General features: G+C 36.4%; 1 protein-coding gene across 5 annotated transcripts in view; it reads right to left on the bottom strand.

Moving 5' to 3' along the window:
- Positions 1-20,570, bottom strand: part of sh3pxd2aa (SH3 and PX domains 2Aa) — a 110,628-nt gene that overhangs the window by 66,469 nt on the left and 23,589 nt on the right. For all 5 annotated transcript variants that reach the window (XM_082163357.1, XM_082163353.1, XM_082163355.1 and 2 more), the window contains exons 3-5: positions 6,846-6,921; positions 5,292-5,368; positions 2,760-2,851 (exon numbers count right to left, since the gene is read on the bottom strand). In XM_082163357.1, coding sequence (XP_082019483.1) covers positions 2,760-2,851; positions 5,292-5,368; positions 6,846-6,921 — 245 coding nt within the window. The remainder of the gene's footprint in view (positions 1-2,759; positions 2,852-5,291; positions 5,369-6,845; positions 6,922-20,570) is intronic.

Genomic DNA, 20,570 nt, shown 5'->3' on the forward strand with positions numbered 1-20,570 from the left:
GAGGGGAAAAAAAGCAGGGAATTTGAAAGAAGTATGTGACGGACAGCTCCGAGTCCAGAAAAGGTGCAAGAGAAACAGAAAAGAAAAGACAAAAGGATGAAAGTAAAATGGTTACAGAAAGAAACATGTTCTTTTGTTTGTTTTGTCCCACTACTACAGCAAACAAGGCTGCCTATATGAGATTACAAAAACAATCCAACAGCGTGAGAGACTGACAATGACTATTTAAACGTGCACTCAAAAAATTATAATAAATAATAATTAATTTAATACTTATTATGTATATGTACTCTACCGTTCAAAAGTTTATAGTCGGTAAGATTTTTTATGTTTTTGAAAGAAGTCTCATGTTCACCAAGGCTGCATTTATTTGATCAAAAATACAGTAAAAAACAGTAATATTGTGAAATATTACAATTTAAAATATTTTTTTCCTATGGATGCTTGATTTCTGCCGTGGAATATTTGTTTATATCTTGCCCAAAAAAATTTTTTCCTCAGAATTCTTAGTTTAGCTCATAATTCTGTTTCAATAATAAACTGAAATAAAAACTCGTAATTAGCTTTTTTTCTGTTTTGCACATAAGCTTCCTTTCCATCCATCCTATTATAATATATTTTAGAATATATTTCTCAAGAAATATCTTCAAAGACATATTTCTTATTTGTATCAATGTTGAAAACTGTTAATGTTTATTGCTTAAAATATTAAATGTTTAATATTTGATACATTTTTAAAATGATTCTTTGAGTTTTAAAGATTATTGAAATAGATTTTTTTGTAACTATATTCACTATCACTTTTGATTACTTTAATATGTCATTGCTGAATGAAACTATTATTTATTTTAAAGGAATAGTTCACCCAAAAATTTTAATTCTGTCATCATTTACTGACCCTCAAGTTGTTCTAAGTTGACATGTACCTCATGTACCTCAACAACTTGAGGGTGAGTAAATGATTGGGAAAAAAATTATTTTTTAATGAACTATCCCTTTAAAGAAATCTTACTGACCCCAAACTTTTGAATGCTAGTGTATATAACAAATGAATTATTCCTAACATGGGCTTCTCCTTCTCTATTCATTTTGTAGGTTAATTCTTTTGGCTCGAATTTTCATGGGATTCACATGAGCTAATTATGGACCAGCCTAGGGAAAGACGTTCACATACACACTCACAGAGGACCGTGCATATCCACATCAGTGTTAATTAAACAATACCATCGCATCACTGTGATTAAAATGTGTCGGGATGGGAGTAACTTAAAGCTGGAGAATGAAGAAAATCTGCATTTGCACCTCTCCTGAAACCCTCACAGATTCTCTTACAATGAAGATGTGACATTCTTGAGAGCCAAATTATGAAATATTTTTACTGAGCTAATCAAAGAAAAGTATGCAAATACAGCAGGAGGCTTTAAGATTTACACAACACCATGCAGTGTGTGGGAGTGTGAGAAATCATGCACGTCTGCATGTGTGTCCGTTTTTTAGCACAGTATGCAGCATGTCATCAGCACATTGAATGTCCAGATGATATAAACAAAACCGTGCATGGAATACTGTATCCCACATCTTCCATTTCCAGTGCCATAATACATGAAATAGTACTATTTTAAAGTCCCCCTGTGGTGAAAATCAAGCTTTTAATGTTGTTTATATGTCTATGTGGTGTTTTTAATATGCTTTAAGACAAACCATGTGCAAATTCATAAGTCAACACCATTGCTGAGTATTTTCTCCTTAAAACTGCAGTGAATCAAAGACGGTCTGAAATCGCTGGTGTTTCTGACGTCACAAACTACCTTGTAACCAATCACATCACGGGGGGGGGGGGGGGGGGGGGGCTTCAGCACAAGCTATATAAAAGCATGAAGAATTTTTTTAAAGGAAAAACGTTTAAATATGTCATTTTGGTGATCAAAGATGAGTTTTAAGGGATACAATTATTGACTACAGTGGGACTTTAAAAAATAGTATTCAGTATATGGTATAGTGCAGTGTGCATTAAAGGAGAACAAAAAATCGGTGTTGCCTACACCGTGTTATCCTCTTTTTAAAATTTGAACCCTGTTGACTTAAATGGGGCAAGTTTTAAACCTGCTTTTAGCCTCTTAACATCCTTGATGTGTCATTACAAGTGCACAGCTATGTGAGTGATTCCTTCAGAGTGAACACGGTGAATCTGACTGCAGTAGATGTGAAAGATATGAATAAAAGTGATGTTAATTCAGCCAGCGCACATACCTGTATTTACTTCCTGTTTTCGGTCGAAGTCCACAGTAGTCGATTGTCGAGTTCTCCACTGTTGCTTAGTTACCTATGATCACGCGCGTGAACAATTGACAATCAACAATCGACTACTGTGGACTTCGCCCGAAAACAGGAAGTAAATACAGGTATGTGCAGTCAGATTCACCGCGTTCACTCTGAAGGAATCACTCACATGGCTGGGCACTTGTAATGACACATCAAGGATGTTAAGAGGCTAAAAGCAGGTTTAAAACTTGCCCCATTTAAGTCAACAGGGTTCAAATTTTAAAAAGAGGATAACACGGTGTAGGCAACACCGATTTTTGTCGTTGTTCTCTGTACTGACAGCACTCCAAATTTACAAAAAAATTAGTTTTTCTCCTCCGGAGTTCTCCTTTAAGCACTGCGCAGCACTTTATTTTATTCATATTTGCCTTCATTAAGGTTTCTCTATGTGGGAGAGTGTGCAGACATTGGTTTGTGAAGGTCTGTGTGACACTCACTCTACGGGAGGGCTGATATCATCTGGTTTGGTCTCGAAGAAGCGGAGAACTTCCTCGCTCTGCGAAATCTGGGGAGGAAGCCGGACCAGCGCCTGACAAGACAGAAAGAACATGAAACCGGACAATCAAAACATCAAGACAACCACCCAGAAACACAGCAGACTAATGAATCCACAACTATACCAAATGTTGTTTCCTTTTGAAATCTCCGTAAGGATCGGATGTCTAAGATGACGAAAAGGAAAAATCTTTTTAATTAAGCAAAATAAAACATCACCACAGACAAGGTGTATTCAAGTCTGCATAATGAATAAATGTAAATGTAATAAACCTCAAGGAGTTTTACTAAAACAATACTAGAAAGAAAGAAAACGTTCTAAAGACGCCAGTTTGCTTCAACAAACTGCATAAATGTTTGTCTAACAAATTCACTCTGTGTTCCAAGTTCCAACTGCTTTCAAAGCTCTCAAACATGATTTGAAAATTAGCGAAAGAACAGAGGAAAATAAAAAGGAAAGAGAGAGAGACTGACAAAATGCCTCTGAAGAATCCCTGGAGTAAACGCTGTTATTTATTTATCTTTGAAGAACACAATGCAATTAAATGGAGATCTAATTAAAGCTTTGAGGAAATAGCTGGTAAACATCCTACGTTTAAGCCCTTCAAAGACACATCTCTCTCTCTCTATCTCTCTCTCTCTATCTCTCTCTCTCTCTCTCTCTCTCTCTCATGGAAGGATGTTGATGGGTTCTACACTGAAAGGACAGAGGAAATCTGGAGGAAGTTAGTTATCAAATTGTCATATAAGCAACCGTCACATAATTAAAGGTTGATTTAAATAAATGTTAAACTAGGGCTGTCAATTTAGTCATTTAATTTAGTGTGATTAACATTTTTTATTCAAAATTGAACCAAAATAAAATAAAACTATAGACATGTCCCCTGAACTGTTCATAAAGTTAACTCCATAAGGATATGTACAACCAAAAAATGTTTTGCCAATTAATATAATTCAGTCTTTATAAGCATAAAGTATTTGAGTTGTCTTTATTTAGGGGCATTTCTAATCAAATATTTACATATGCAGCTAATTAGAAATGTATTGTATTAATATTTTAATCGATTGGCATTATAAATGGGCATCTGAAGGACACATTTACATTAAGATTAACTCTATGTTCTATTTTTTTTAGAAGTGTATTTTTAATGTCCTTCGTGTGGATGTCATGGAGATTGTTGTCACAACAGCAGTCTTTCCAAGACATCCCATAATGCTGCTATCTCACTATCTCAGCTCAGTTTAACAGCTGCTCTCTGTGTTTGTGTGTGTGTGTGTGTGTGTGTGTGTGTGTGTGTGTGTGTGTGTGTGTGTGTGTGTGTGTGTGTGTGTGTGTGTGTGTGTGTGTGTGTGTGTGTATGTGTATGTGTATGTGTGTGTGTGTGTGTGTGTGTGTGTGTGTGTGTGTGTGTGTGTGTGTGTGTGTGTGTGTGTGTGTGAGTTTGTTTACATCCACTGCGTGTGTGTGCATGGATTGTTTAAAAAAAAGTGGGCTCTATTCCATCAGGAAGGAGGTGGAAGGAAAGGAAAAGAGACAAGACACTTGAAGGGAAAAGATAAAGAGAGGGAGAAATAGAGAGGAGGAAGAAACAAGTCGTTAAAATCCCACAAACTAATCTTAAGGGTGTTATTCAGTAACCTATAGCTATTGCAAAGTAAACATGACAGCAGACACGAATAAGTGCAAGTGTCTGTTTGGTTTAATAGCATTATCATATTTCAACAAGATGGCAGATATTCTCTGATAATGAGGCAAATTCACACTCAAAACCTGACATGGTGAACATGCATAAAATGCAGCACCGTTGCGAAGGGTGAAATTTGTGGTTTGCGGGGATCTGACAACACTATTTAAGGCTTGAAACCCACTAGAGGAAGTCGAAACAAAAGGCCAATGGGTCTTGAAGGTTCTAAATAGTTTCAATACAATATTTTTTATGAAATGTTAGATGTAATTTCTTAAACAAGTTGGTCAGTGTATGCATATTAGAAAGCTGTTCTAACTGCTTTTAAAAGAAAATTAAAAGAGCCTAATTACAAAAGTTGACCACCCTAAAATACATTGTATGCCATTAATAATGTTTTTTTTTATATAAATATGTAAATTATTTATTTTAGGTAATTCTTCTTTGAACAGCAGGAATGTAGTCCAAAGAATATCAGTACAGAACATAAAGGGGCTTAATATTGAACCCTGAGGAACGCCAATGCCATAGCCACACTCTTAATGATGTTCTTAACATCATGTGCTGAACACACACACACACGTATGCGTGTGAGCAACACTTCCCCATGACAACATGTGACACACACAGTGTTTGTCAAAGGAAAAGTCTTACAAAGAACGTCTCACAGTTTAATGGTTTTCTACATAAAGTAATACAGCTTACACATATTTGATAAGAAAATAAATGAGGACAAAACACAAAAGCACAGACAAAGAGGAAGGAAGGAAGGAAAAAAAAGCAACTTACTCTGCAATAGTCGTCAATAAAGCGTAGTCTTTTCATGGCCACGTCTCTCACATGACTTCGTCGGAATAGGATTTTGCCTTTAAAATAAAAGGTAGAGTCAAATATGTGGTCTACTTCACAAGATCAAGTAAGCATAATGAAAAATAAGGCTCATGAGGGCTCAACAATAAGAGATTTTTAAGATCCTAAGATAAATAAGATTTTTTTACGTAAAATATGATATAAAAGGATATACACACAAATATGCACATATAAGAATATGCAACTTGACCAAGCCAGTGAAAATGTTAACAGGGCAAAAAAAAAAATTGGGGAAAAAAATCATCATTGTTGAGCCCTGCTCACTGTAAGCAAAGCCCAGAGCATTTTAGAATAACCCATCAGACAGAGTTCAGAAACATGAGCAGCAACTGAAGAGAACCGCCATGTGTTCTTCTTGAGATCTGGAACATCTTAATCAGATTCAGACGTTCGGAGGAGATAAGATCACCACGAAGCACCAAACTCCAGCTGTCATGTTCTCCTGTCTCAAGCTGTTTATTCTCAAGTAAAAACTGAGAGATACTCAGCAACGTGCAGAATGAATTCCTTATGAAACAAACATTTATAAAGCAACTGTATATTCACCTTCATCTGTTCATTCTCATATTTTATTATCACTGTATGTGCTCCTAACTCCTCCTCTTAAAAAATAAATAAATAAACTGACGTAAAGACCTGATGAATTCAAAGCAGAAGGGTATCTAAAAGTTGCTGTATAAACTTTTCAAGATATAAACCATTAAATTCAAGGACAATGGACCTAAAATATTGAGGAAAATTTAGCAAATATTTAATTATTGAAGTTTATAGAAGGCTTGATATATATCCTAAGGTATAAAATATGAATACGCCTTTTAACAAAAGAAAATCAATTCAAAATTATTGCTAGTGCATGGATGTAATCTGTGTATCGCTAACAATCTGATCTGTCCCTCTTTACTGTCCCAGTGGAGTCCAATAATCAGACTGGAATTAAATGGAGACAGTGCATTGATTTAATGGTTTGAAACTTGACACCCTAATATTCCCTCACAACGGCTGCAAATGGTTTTATAATCCACTTAATATTATAGTAATCCAACCAATTACATTGCATTCCAGTAAATAATACAATGGAGCCAGTGATCATCTGAGTTTGTGTGTTCATACTGAAGGATGTGAGAACAAACAGAGAGCATCAGAGGGACTGCTGGATGACAATACATTTCCAGGGAATAGAACAGCCGCGTCAGCAAGGAAAACGTGTCTCGATCTCTCTGTGTCTCCGTCTCCCTCTCCTCTTTTTCTTCTTATTGATGGCTCTTGTTCTCAGGGAACGGTGCTGCTCATCTCAATGACTCGTGTGCCTGTTTCCAGCATGTGTGTGTGTGTGTGTGTAAGTCAAGAACAGAAGCACGACCCTGTCCCAGCATAACCATGACTTATTGTGGACAGATCTGCTGACACCATGTATTTGCAGGTCTGTGTATTTGTGTGTGTGCAGAGGAGAGGACAAATTCCTCCCAAAATCACCTGGAAGAAAAGGGATAATCCGTTTTTTGGGATCTTTCTGCCCTCCCTCGATTGGGAACTTGTCAAGAATCTGCATCTGTGGGAAGACGCAAGAAACAAAACATGTAAATGACAAACTAGATGATAATAGACACCATCAACTCATAATAATACCAGCAATAGTACAAAAGAACACTATTTAGATGCATAACATTTACTAATTTACCCCAAAAAAATGAATATATGAAAAATGTCAAATTAACTGTTGAATCAGAGTTTAGAAACGATTCAATGACAGTTTAAAATGATTCACAAAAATGAAATGCAACACACTCTTAAAAATAAAGGTTTCAAAAGGGTTTTATTTCCTGCAGTGATGTCAAAGATGAACCATTTATGGTTCCTCAAAGAACTTTTCAGTGAACAGATCTTAAAAGAACCATTTTTGAAGAACATTTGAATAATCTGAAGAACCTTTTTCCACTATAACCTTTAGTGGAATGAGAGGTTCAATGAATGTTAAACGTTCTTCATGGAACCATCAATGCTGATAAAGAAGCAGTAAACAAGTAAACAGAAGTAAAGAAGTAAACAAAGTGTTTTGTGGGAAAACTTCCACATTCTCCTTCCTATGCATAATGAAAAATTTCATGATCTCTGATTAAAATTCTGAGCTTATGTTTCCTGAAAACCCAATCATTCTGTTCGCTTCATTTTCCATCACTTTCCACATTTGTTGCCTTTTGGGGATATGAAGTACAAACAGCTGCAGATTATTTCTAAGGATCCCACAAACAAATGTAAATCTCAGTTCTAAGAATTGAAAACAACTACTGGAAACCATCAACAGAAGCTGGAAGATTCAACATGAGCTACTCCCATGCAAATGTGACCCTGTAAGAGCTCTGCCTGGAAACTCCCGGTGGGCTGAGCTCATTAGAAACATTTACAAGAACTGAGAGATTGAGTAAAGTTTAGAAGTAGCTGTTGTGGGAACCAAATTGCTGACCATTCCAAAGAACAAAAATATTACGCAAAGATTACGAGGTTAAAGAAACTCTAAATGAAAACAAGAAATAATACTGTCATTCAACATGCAAAACAAATACTAATAAATTCATTGGGGATGCAAGTTTAATTCCAGACTTTTCCTGAGCCCACTTTTTTCCTGCCAATAGAACCTTTGGAGCAGTGTTAATTTTGACTATTTAGATGTAATACCTCTTTAAAAAGTTTCTTTATAGTCTTAAGATTTAGAACTTTTAAAATCTCTTGTAAAAATGCACATGCACAACTGTTCCAAAGTTAATGGGAGGGAAGGCAATTTGTTTCATAAACACTTTTTGTTATTCTGGTTGAAACTCTCTTCACATCCTGATAGCGATCAATAATAGACGTGGTCTAAATATTAAAACATTGTACATATATCTTCTGTGGAAGTCTCAGGACCAAAAAATGTTCGTCCAATCATTGCATTCGGTCCGGCTCAGACTCGGATTTATGTCAATGGTGATAACAGTTGTGCTGCTTAATATTTTCGTGGATATTGTGAGAGATTTTTTTTTTTTTTTTCAGGATTCTTTGATGAATATAGCAAAAGTATTTCCTGCCAATTTTGATCAATTTAAAATGTCCTTGCTGAATAAAAATATTTATTCCATTAAATTCCATTCCATTCCACTGACCCCAAACTTTTTAATGGTAGTGTACAGTGCAACATGCAATTCACAAATGAATTAATCAGTTGGCACAGTTCATTTTAATGAGACAATCGACCAATTGGTAAATCAGACTGAACTGAACACAGGAGTTACTGGTCTGTATAACAGATGTAATTAGTTACTCACTTACTCACTGAATAGGCTTGAATTACTTGCTCACTCACTGAACCGAAGGTTAAGATTTCTGATTTAAAATGACCCAAGTAATATACTGTGTTGTGAGTAGGCTATACTTTTGAAACCTTAAATCTTAAAAATGTCCATTTGCAAGCCAAGCTAAATTTCAGTGAAATTAGTCAACTCACCAATAAACAAAATGCTGCAAAAAAAAAGACAAAAATAAAAATAGAAATGCTGCAGGAAACATTGTTTGAATCTTTACAATTAGAAAATTAAGATTCTTTACATTTAGAATCTTTAGGTCGTAAAAAAATTTAAAATCTGACAAAAAAGGGGGGGAAAGCTACACAGAATAGAGTTTGGAGGCTCTATTTCTGTTTGCTATCTTTCTAATAGGCTTTTAATGTCTTTCCCACAAGGCCTGTCAGAATGTATGTTCTCCAGGTACAACAAGGTCAGGCTGTGGAGCCAGGACACACCAGATGTGCAGTCTCTCTCACTGTTTCTCACTGCTGGTCCTGTTGAAATATCTCCCCCAGAATCCATGGCAGTGAGTAATTGAAATCTGAGTCTGAATCTGTAATTGAGGGCATCAAACACACATGCAGCTAACCTCTGTGTTTATATATGTGGGGGTCACTGGTGCACACCAAGAGGGTTGTGAGGATCTGGGTCAGATGGCATGAAGAATTGGAGGCTAAAAACGGATCACGTCTCACAGATGTAAAACATCTTTCGTTTTCCCAGACCCTGAACTTATAATACTGATAAAAACGCATAATGTGTGCTTTTTGCAGATTATCTGAGTCACTATCAACCATAGAGCAGCAGAATGTATGGCTATGTTATTTTTAAACAGTCAGCAGATCTTGTTTATAATTTACACAACCAGTTAAAAGTTTGGAATAATTATGTTTTTTTTGTTTGTTTTTTTTTTAAATAAGTTCTGCTTAATATTTCTGTGGAAACACAACCATTCAAAAGTATGGGGTAATGTATTAAATTTATCAAAAGCTAGTAACATAAAATTACTAAATATGTATTTATCAAATAAATCCTGTTGAACCTTCTATTCATCAAATATAAATATATATCACGGTTTGGACAATATAGTAACATATAGAATGATTTCTTCAGGATCATGTGACAATGATGACTGGAGTAATAATGCTGAAAATGTAGTTTTGCAACACAGGAATAAATGGTATTTTTAAATGTATTCAAATAGAAAAAAAAAACAGTTGTTTTAAATTGTAAATTGTAAATTGTTTTTACTGTATTTTTGTTTAAATAAATGCATCCTTAGACAGCATAAGAGACTTATTAAAAAAAAATATATATATATATATGAATGATTCCAAACTTTTCATTGGCAGTGTAGAATATTTACAGTGTTTATCAGATGTTTCTTAGACATGTGACACTTAGATATTCCAGATATGCTTTTTGACCTTGTTTGAGAGCAAATTCAAGATGATGCATATTTACACCATATACACAAACAGTGGCCTAAGTGTTGATCAGCGTTTAACCAGAGAGAAATAAATAAATAAATAAAATAACTTCTATTTAGAACTCTGGAGGTTGTGGAGGATGAAAACAAGACATCCCACAAAAAAGGAGGGGAGAGAAAATCAAGATACAGAGATAAAGAGAGAAGAGGATTGTACAAGGAAAGACAATGAGAAATGGAAAGGGAAATATGATAAGCAGGATAAATTAAATGACAGTGAGCAGGAGAAGAGGATGAAGAGGCTGGGAGAGAAGAGGAAAAATAAAGATGTGAGTGAGAACAGACAGAACGAGGAGAAGTTGCTGTATTTCCCAACCACTGAGGCACCTGGAAGACTTCCTGAGTCTCCATAGCAACAGGGGGCGGGAAGAGAGGAGAACGAGCCAGTGATTGGGTGATGGTGTGTGTGGAAGAGAATGGATGTGAAGAATGGAGACACAAACACACACACACACACACACACACACACACACACACACACACACACACACACACACACACACACACACACACACACACACACACACACACACACATCTATCTATACCATACAACAACACACCATCAACTTTTCAGTTCTTATGAGTTCTGCTGACTGAGCATGTGTGGAACATGTTCATTCCCATTATACCTCTTCTGATATTATAGGAACAACACACAGCATTATTCCAAATTACTCTAAGAGTGAATGTCACACACACACAAAAGGCTTTATTTCACCCCAGAAAACAAAACAAAAAAAATATATTTCAACTCATAGCATGGTACTGACAATTAATTGGGAAGAGACTACTTGTTATGAATAATATCACACAAGCATCTAAATAGTCTTAAAACTGACTTTTTCTATAAGTTTTTGCAAATAAATAAATGCTAAATCTATGGTGATTTATAACAGCAATAATAGTAAGAATTTTTTTGTTTTGTTTTTGGGGTGAAATATGACTTGAAACATTTCTCCTATCCGAGATGAGAGCGATTGTAACTGCAGCAAATTCACAGCTACAATGTTTTGGGTGGTTGCCAGGGTGTTGCAACCCCCCCAGAACATTGGTGGTAAAAATAAGTAAATAAATATTAATGATTATCATTATTAGTTGTATAATTGGTTTTTATTTGGGGGTAAAATATGACTTGAAACATTTCTAGAAAGAGAGAGTGAGAGTCAAAAATCACTTATGAATTGATATACTTAAAACGTCACATCACAGAGCTGCACCATGGGGCACTCTATCAAATTCAGCTCCATGAGGTCTCCTATCCGATATGAGAGTGATTGTAACTCCAGCAAAGTCAGAGATAAGTGTGTGAACCACATAAACCTCTTGATTAGCCCTTTCAAGGAGCTGCACCAGGGAGCCCTCCTGGTAAAACACAGCCAAAGAGTTTGAGGATATTGCAAGAGAGTGAGCTCTGTCATGCAGCTCCATCGTTGGGCTTATTGAAGTCATTTCATGACACTTAAAGGGGTGGTATAATGCCCTTTTCACAAGATGTAAAATATGTCTTTGATGTCCCCAGAGTGTGTATGTGAAGTTTTAGCTCAAAATACCCCACAGATATTTTTATATAGCATGTTAAAGTTGTCACTTTTTGAGGGTGAGCAAAAACGCACAGTTTTTGTGCCTGTCCCTTTAAATGCAAATGAGCTGCTGCTCCCAGTACAGGGGGTGGAGCTTCAACAGCTTGTGTCCTTTTACCTTACACAGACATGCACTGAAAATCTCAAAAACTTTTAGCCTTTTATGTTCAAACCGGAGTCAGACAATGATGGAGAGACTCAAGAAGAAGTGACAACATGTAGAATGCAACAGGACATTTATGAATGGTTAGTTTATGAATTTATGTAGCTGATGTGTAGTTATCTTCTAGTCATTGATTAGCATATTCTGTCATGCTAATCTATAAATCGCGTTCCCAGGGGCGGGGTTTATGTAAATTCTAGGGTTGGTGATGTCACTAACCCAGGAGGAATGTCGTGTAGTCCCTACCAGCCGTTTGTTTTAGTCCTTAAAAAGCAATTTCTTTAAAAGAAAATATCTCCCTTTGCTTTGAACTTTAAGCATTGTAACTTTGCAGATGTTGTTTATGCTCAAACAGCAACATTACACGCTAACTAAAGTTAGTAGTGATGGGGGCGAGACCGCCTATGCCGAGTCCGAGTCAAGACCGAGTCTTTGAAGGGTCGAGTCCGAGTCGAGACCGAGTCCGTTGGTTTTCAAATTCAGTCGAGTCCGAGTCAAGACCGAGTCTTTGAGGAAGCAAGTCCGAGTCGAGACCGAGTCTTTAGGAGTCGAGACCAAGACCATAAAAACATGTCAGTTTTCATATTCATGATTTAATATCACCCCAGTTAATAATCAACAGTTAGGCCTACAGACTAAGCTAGATTGGGAATTGTTTAGAGGAGCAGTCTTAACGTATTAATATGGAGTATGCTTTTACTATCATTAAAAAAATCCCTACCACATGCATCATCTTCTGCCTATTTTTCTAAACTGCTTCAACAGTGCTGCTCTGTCATCAACATGTGAAGCCCACCCTGACTTTTTTAATCATAGTTAGGACATGCAGAGCAAATAAAAATTTTCTAGTGGTATGTATTCTAGTGGACTAGTGATGGGGACGAGACCGCCCATGCCGAGTCCGAGTCAAGACCGAGTCTTTGAGGAAGCAAGTCCGAGTCGAGACCGAGTCTTTAGGAGTCGAGACCAAGACCATAAAAACATGTCAGTTTTCATATTCATGATTTAATATCACCCCAGTTAATAATCAACAGTTAGGCCTACAGACTAAGCTAGATTGGGAATTGTTTAGAGGAGCAGTCTTAACGTATTAATATGGAGTATGCTTTTACTATCATTAAAAAAATCCCTACCACATGCATCATCTTCTGCCTATTTTTCTAAACTGCTTCAACAGTGCTGCTCTGTCATCAACATGTGAAGCCCACCCTGACTTTTTTAATCATAGTTAGGACATGCAGAGCAAATAAAAATTTCCTAGTGGTATGTATTCTAGTGGACTAGTGATGGGGACGAGACCGCCCATGCCGAGTCCGAGTCAAGACCGAGTCTTTGAAGGGTCGAGACCGAGTCAAGACCGAGTCTTTGAAGGAACAAGTCCGAGACGAGTCCGAGAAAGCAGAAATCGGTCTCGAGACCGGTCTCGGACTCGAGTACTACATCACAAAAAGTTAGAAAAATGAAATCATAATCAACCACCCCTTTAAAACAGTGATCTGATCCCTGCTATAGAGCTACACACAGGGGCTTATCTGCAGTATTAAAGGGGCTATATTCTCCACCTTCAAAGCCTTTATAATTAATCTAATGTTGTTAAGGCTTCTTGCTTCTATTTTTTATCTATCTTGCTCCTTTCATACATCTGCACACATCCCATGACCCAAATAATGACAGTGGTCAAGTGACCCATTGCTAATGCTTGCTGATTGGGCTCATGTTGCATGATGTCATAAACAACCAATTACACAGAGTTCAGTTTGTACAAACATTGACTTATTCTAAGAACAAGATGTCAGCTTCAAAGAAAAACAATTTTCGAGGAGAACTGTGAAGTATTTCAAATGAGTCAAACAGTCTCAAAAATTACTTGCTGAGTGAGTTTCGGCAGGGTGACAGATTTCCAAACATGAAAAACTCTCACATGGCATAATCCACCTGGAACCATACAAAGCGTGCTCTGAGTCTGAACATTCACTCAATAAACTGATTTTGCACAGAGAATTAATAAAATAAACTGTCACATTCTGTCAAGAAAATGTAAGTGGTGCTTGCCTGTTAAAAAGGTTTGGATGGGTGCTAGGGCGTTGCTATGCAGTTGATAGATGTTTTGGATGGTTGCTAGGGTGTTGCTATGCAGTTGATAGATGTTTTGGATGGTTGCTAGGGCGTTGCTATGCAGTTGATAGATGTATCAGTGCTTTCTAGGGTGTTGTTTGGGCGTCATTATTATTATTATTATTTAACACCAAAATAATCAAAGTGCAGTTTAATCATATTATTGTTACATTATTAATATTATTAAATGAATACCAACAGCAATATAATAATATTAATAATGATAATAATAATAATAATAATAATTTTGGCTGCTATTGTCACATGTGGCTGTAAAGATTGCACGCAGGAAATTCAACAGTCTTTACTTGGAAACACGCAGGATAATACAGTTATCAAGTCATAGAACACTACCACACAAACATAAATGAGACTGAGCAATGAACAAACTAAGGGATTAAATACACAAATTGATTAACAGAACTAAAAACAGGTGCGTAATATAATCAGTGGCCATTGAAACTAACTAGCAAACAGAACTCAGGCAAACCGGAACATGGCAAAGAATAAAAACGAGACCAAAACAGAACTAGAACGTAACAGCTATATTATTAATTAATATTCTGGTTCATAAATTTGCTTAGATAGCTCGATCACTAATTTAGTGTAATGTGATCTTTCAGTTTCACCAATATTTATCAAATAAGCAAGTCTGGTTGCTTAGGAAGGTAAAGGTAATTGCATTTGAGGTACCAAGCATGATGGGTTACACACTGAATATTATTACCTAGGGTTTGAGGTTTGTTCAAATCCCTGACTTCAAGTATATAAGCAATAGTAATGCCTTAGCGACCAGCACAAATAATCAAAGGTTCCCTGTTTGGGTACAGAGAAATAAACTCTCTGGCTTTGGCGTCTCAGTCGGCTTTTATAAACAGCTTTCAAGCTGATCTAAGATCAGCTCTTCCCCATCCAAAACACTGGAGTGCCTGTCTTAAATCAAGGTAAAAGGCGACTGGTAGCCAAAGGGTGAGAGTAGTTACACTGATCCAAGAACGCAGTAAATCCCCTGATTACAGCATTACGGGCAGCTTTATTGATTCCATTTGAGTAAACGGTGTGAGAGATGGAGTAAAGCGAAAGAGAAAAAGAAAAAGAAAGGTTCATAGAGAGAGAGAAAGCTTTTTTCCTTGAATTATTCTGTTGGCTGGAGCTCTGATTGACAGGACACACATGGATTCAATCGCGTACAATCACAAAAGCACCTCCACTACACACATGAACACAAACACATTTCTGGAACCTAATAGTGAGCGTGACTCACTCCAGGCCTGCACACACACACATACACAGGTTACTAATGGATAGTGTGAATCAAGTCCGGACATGCATTAGTGAGCACAGTATCAGGTTTCAGGAGACATATGTGCACTTGGACTGACAACACACTTACACATATACACACTCTATATATACAGTGCAGATCAGGGTTATTTCTGGTGGGAAGCGAATCAAAAGGTTGTTTTGTGATGTTGAATGAGCAGCAGCCCAACATTGAGAGAGACTACTGGCTGCCACATGACCAGAGCAAGAAAAAATTGCCAAAGAACCCATGAAATCATATTTTGTGGGTTCTGTAGATTTTACTACATATGAGTTCCCTTGGAGGTTATATGTGCTAGTGTACTTGATGCAGTGAAATGCAGTGATGCATCTAAAATTCAGTCCTTCTGTTGCATGAAATCGAAACAATAATACTGATGACTGAACCTGGACTGGTTGGTAAGATTTTTTTCTTTTCTTTTTTCTTTAAAGAAGTCTCTTATGCTCACCAAGGCAGCATTTATTTGACCCAAAAAAAAAGCTTTAAAATAGCTGTTTTCTATTTGAATATAGTTTAAAATGTAATTGTGATGGTAAAGCTGAATTTCCAGCATCTTTACTCCAGTCTTCAGCGTCACATGATCCTTCAGAAATCATTCTAATATGTTCCTCAAGAAATTTTGCTTATTATCACTGTTGAAAACACCGCTTAATATTTTCGTGGAATCTGTGATACAGGATTGTTAGATTTAAAAAAAAGTTAAATCATTTATTTAGACAATTTTTTGCGATTATAATTGTCTTTACTATATCACTGTCGATCCATTTAATGCATCCTAGCTGAATAAATGTATTTTAAAGAAATAATAAATAATATTTTTGTCCAATGCTCTAGAATAAGAATGTCCCTCCCCCTAAATCCATTTAACGATTTCTGTGTAATTTTAACACATTTGTGTAATTTTTTCCACTCTGATTTTTTTTATATTTTTATTCTTGTTAACATACATTTTTGCTAAAACATGAAAGCATCAATTTACGCTAGAACGATTTTATAATTTACACAGAAATTCATCATGCTCATTTTTCATGAATGACGCTCAGTATGTTGATGAAACTGAAAAATGTTACCCTAGCCAAGCGCAACCAGATTAATCGCAACCGTTGTCAGTTTTTTATCATGCTGCATTGGCTGTGACTTTATGTCGTGTGGCATTTTGAAACGGTCTGAAATTTTCAATAAGTCATACTGAACAAATTGTTCTTCCATTCCTTACAGCCTCCAATTAAAGGAATGGCCCAGTTCTGTCATCATTACACAACATTACACAAAAATAAATAAAAAAAGGTGTCTTTAAAAACAACAACTATTCCATTAAATATGGAATGTATTCTGACAAACTAAGCTCTATTGCAGGGTTCAAACCCAAACTTTTGGTTACCAGCCTTGATCTTTTTTGCACCACCCCAAATTGCAACTTTAGTCTGAAATTGTAAGTTCAACCAAGACAAAGAGGGAATCCAATGCCCTTGATGTGACCCTAAGCCTGACCCCGAAGACCAGACAAAATGATGTGGGCTGTGCAATGACAGATTGTCAGATGTTCTATGTGTCACCAGAGACGCTTGATGCAACATACGGGTCCATATTAAAATTAATCACACACTGACACACACATTCCCAAATGCGTCACGTATTCCTCACCTGTCTCTTGTTACATTTGGCGGACGTGCCTGAAATCCACCCACGCACACACATACACACATATACTACTAAGATCTGAGACTAAAGAGAAGGAGCACATGAGTAACTGTGGGTGTCCACAGATTATTTGAGCAGTATATGTAGGGCAGCCAGCAGCAGGGATGAAGACTTTTGGCAGTCTCCTCTGCCCACACCCAGATTTAGCCCCTGTTCTCCTCACTCTCTCCATATGAGGAGCCAGGACTGGCTTGAACCCCAAAGACAGCACAGACACAATCAGGACATACTGTACTCTTACTCACTTTTGGACAGTGACAGCACTGCGGACTGCTACTACACACTAGTTTAGTCTCACTGACTTGACACGTATAAGGAACTGTGTCGGTTTGGTTGAATATGGTGTGTATTCTGTAAAGAAACAGGAGATTGGCATATGTCTTGGAAAAGTGTGGTTGCACATTCTGGTGTCACAATAAAAAATATTTGAGAGATGTAGTATGCACCCTGTTATAGAAACTCATTTCCACTTCAAAGTAAAAAAAATATAAAAATAAAAATAAGGTAACTGCAACTTCATATTTCACAAGTAGGACATTGATTCTTAAAACTGTGAATTTATAGCTCCAATTTTTTACTTTATATCTTACAATAGGGCTGCACAATTATTCAAAATAAAACCGAAATTGTAATAATTCCTTAGTGCAATTATCAAATCGCAAAAACTGTCAGAGTGAAGTGTGTCATTGGGTTCTTACAAGTGAGAAGCTCATTATCCAGCGATGTCTCTAATTTTTTTTTAAATTCAAATTGCTATTTTTATCAGAAAAAAAATAGCAATTAGATTTTTTCCTCAAATCATGCAGCCCTATCTCATGCAAATCTTGCCATTGCAATTTTTTTCTCATAAATGTGACTTTATATATCATAAGGTGACTATATCTTGCAATAATACTATACATCTTGCAATTGCGACTTTATATCTCACAATATGACTTTAAATATCGCAATTGTGGCTTTGTTTTTCGCAATAGCAACTTTAACTCACAAATTTCACAATTCTCATTGTGACTTTATATCTCATAATGTAACTTTATATCTTGCTATTTGACTTTAAATTTCGCAATTGCAACTATGTGAGGTATAAAGTCGAAATTACGGGAAGCAATGTGACTTTATATTGCGCAATAGGACTTTATATATCGCAATGTCACAATAAAACTTTATTTATCACAATATTGCAAATTCGCAATAAAACTTTTAAAACTTGCAATTGCGATTTTGTTTCTTGTAAATGCAACTTTATATATCGCAATGTGACTTTATATCTCACAATATGACTATATATTGGAAAATTACTTCAAATCTTGCAATTGCAATTTTGTTTCTCGTAAATGCGACTATTTCTCACAATGTGACTTTAAATATTATTTCTCGTAATAGCGATTTCCTCACATTCTTGCAATATCACGTTAAATTTCACAGTTCGTATATCTTATAATATAAGCAAATTTATTTTATTATTTATCTTATATCTCACAAATATGACTTTAAATCTTGCAATTTGTCTTTAAATTTTGCAATTACAATATGTGATAAAGTCGGAAAGAAACAATGTGACTTTATATCTTGCCATATGACTTTAAATCTTGCAGTTAAGATTTCGTTTCTCGTAAATTTATATATCACAACGTGACTATATCTTGCAATATTACTATATAAATCTTGCTACTTTGTTTCTCATAATAGCAACTTTACCTCACAATCTTGCAATATCACTTTAAATTTTTAATTAAAGTCACTTTAAAGCAACACTAAGGAACTTTTCCTCTTCGGTCCCCCTACAGGTTGGAAGCGGAATTGTCAATTACCGCTGTAGTAAATAATTTTGCAGCCCGCTGCCTACCGTCGCACTCACACTCGCTGTTTATCCAACACCGGCTTTGGAATGAACGATGTCCACAGACAAGGTAGAGTATGTTGCATGATTTCATGAAAGTATGATGTACTTCGACATCAGAAACGAAGAAAAACTAAATAATGACTATTGTAACGCTTGATGTAAAGCAAGTCAAATTTGTAGTTTTCTTATGTCTCATTCGAACTACAGAAACGCGACCCAGTTTGGCAAACTTGCATAGTGTGGTTATAGCAGATATAGGGCTGCAAAGCGAATCCAGAAGTGCCTTTCATCCTGTTACGAGTTCATGAACCGCTTATTTTAAGGTAAAAAATTGTCCTTAGTGTTGCTTTAATGTGACTTTAAATCTCATAACATTACTACATCTCGCAATATGACTTTAAATTTCACAATTGCAAATTTGCAAGATGTAAAGAAGCAATTATGAGAAACAATGCGACTATATCTCACAATATGACTTTAACTCACACAAATTTTATATTGAGATTTTATCTCACAATGTGATTTTATTGTGATCCAAATTGTTACTGTATATCTTACGATGTGACTTTAGATCCAATAATTATGATTTTAAGTGTATCTCGCAATTAACTTTTACACAATTGACCTTTTTTACTTTTCTACACCCATTTAATTCAACGAAAAAAAAGATGATGAAAAAATTACAACAAAATGACAACTGTTTTGGTGCACGAAACCTTCACTAACATTATAAGTGAACTTCAGGGGGGGAAATAAAACGATACAAAAGTAGCAGTAGGCAGTGGACCTTGAAAGAGCCTCAAATAGAAAAAGAAGCTCAGAACATGCTTTGTTGAATGTCTACTACAGCGAGTGAGAGAAAGAGAGAGAGAACATGTGTGTGTATGAGAGTGTGCCAAAGGACTTCCCCTGGGAGAGTGGCAGTACCCAAAGTAAGTGTGTGGTTCTGTTTAAGTGTGTGTGTGTGTGTGTGTGTGTGTGTGTGTGTGTGTGTGTGTGTGTGTGTGTGTGTGTGTGTGTGTGTGTGTGTGTGTGTGTGTGTGTGTGTGTGTGTGTGTGTGTGTGTGTGTGTGTGTGTGTGTGTGTGTGTGTGTGTGTGTCTGTGTGTGTGTGTGTGTCTACTGTAACCAGGTGCAGAGAAAACCCCAGCAAATCTGGGTCACCAAAGAAAACCAACACTTCATATCTGGACATATAAACGCGACCTGATCTCATTCCTGCCAGCGACATAATTACATATTCCACATCTGTCCATCACAATGACTATATGAAACAGTGCTTCAAAGTCAGACACATTCATTATTCTGAGCCTCTGTGAGTAATTTCCATGTTTTGTGCCAACCAGGCTAACTTCAGCACATGGGATCAAACGGAGGAACGTGCCCGTCCCAGCGACGGTGTGTGTGTAAATTGTACAGTGAAAACTCCAGAGGGAAGAGTTTAAACAAACAGAGTCCTCCCTTTCATAGAAAGACTTCTACAACTAACTCAGTTTAAAGCTGGCTTCCCGTGCACACCCTTCCTTTTGGGGTTTTGTGTGAGTGTTTGCCTTTAGACCAAAGAGAGATTCATTTATTTATACTGAGCGACCTTATTCACAACATTTGTGCCACACAACTTAACATTATGACTAAAACATTCAATAACAGTGTGTGTGGTAGGTA

This window comes from Leuciscus leuciscus, assembly GCF_965113295.1.
Source record: "Leuciscus leuciscus genome assembly, chromosome: 3".
NCBI classification, from domain to species: Eukaryota; Metazoa; Chordata; class Actinopteri; order Cypriniformes; family Leuciscidae; genus Leuciscus; species Leuciscus leuciscus.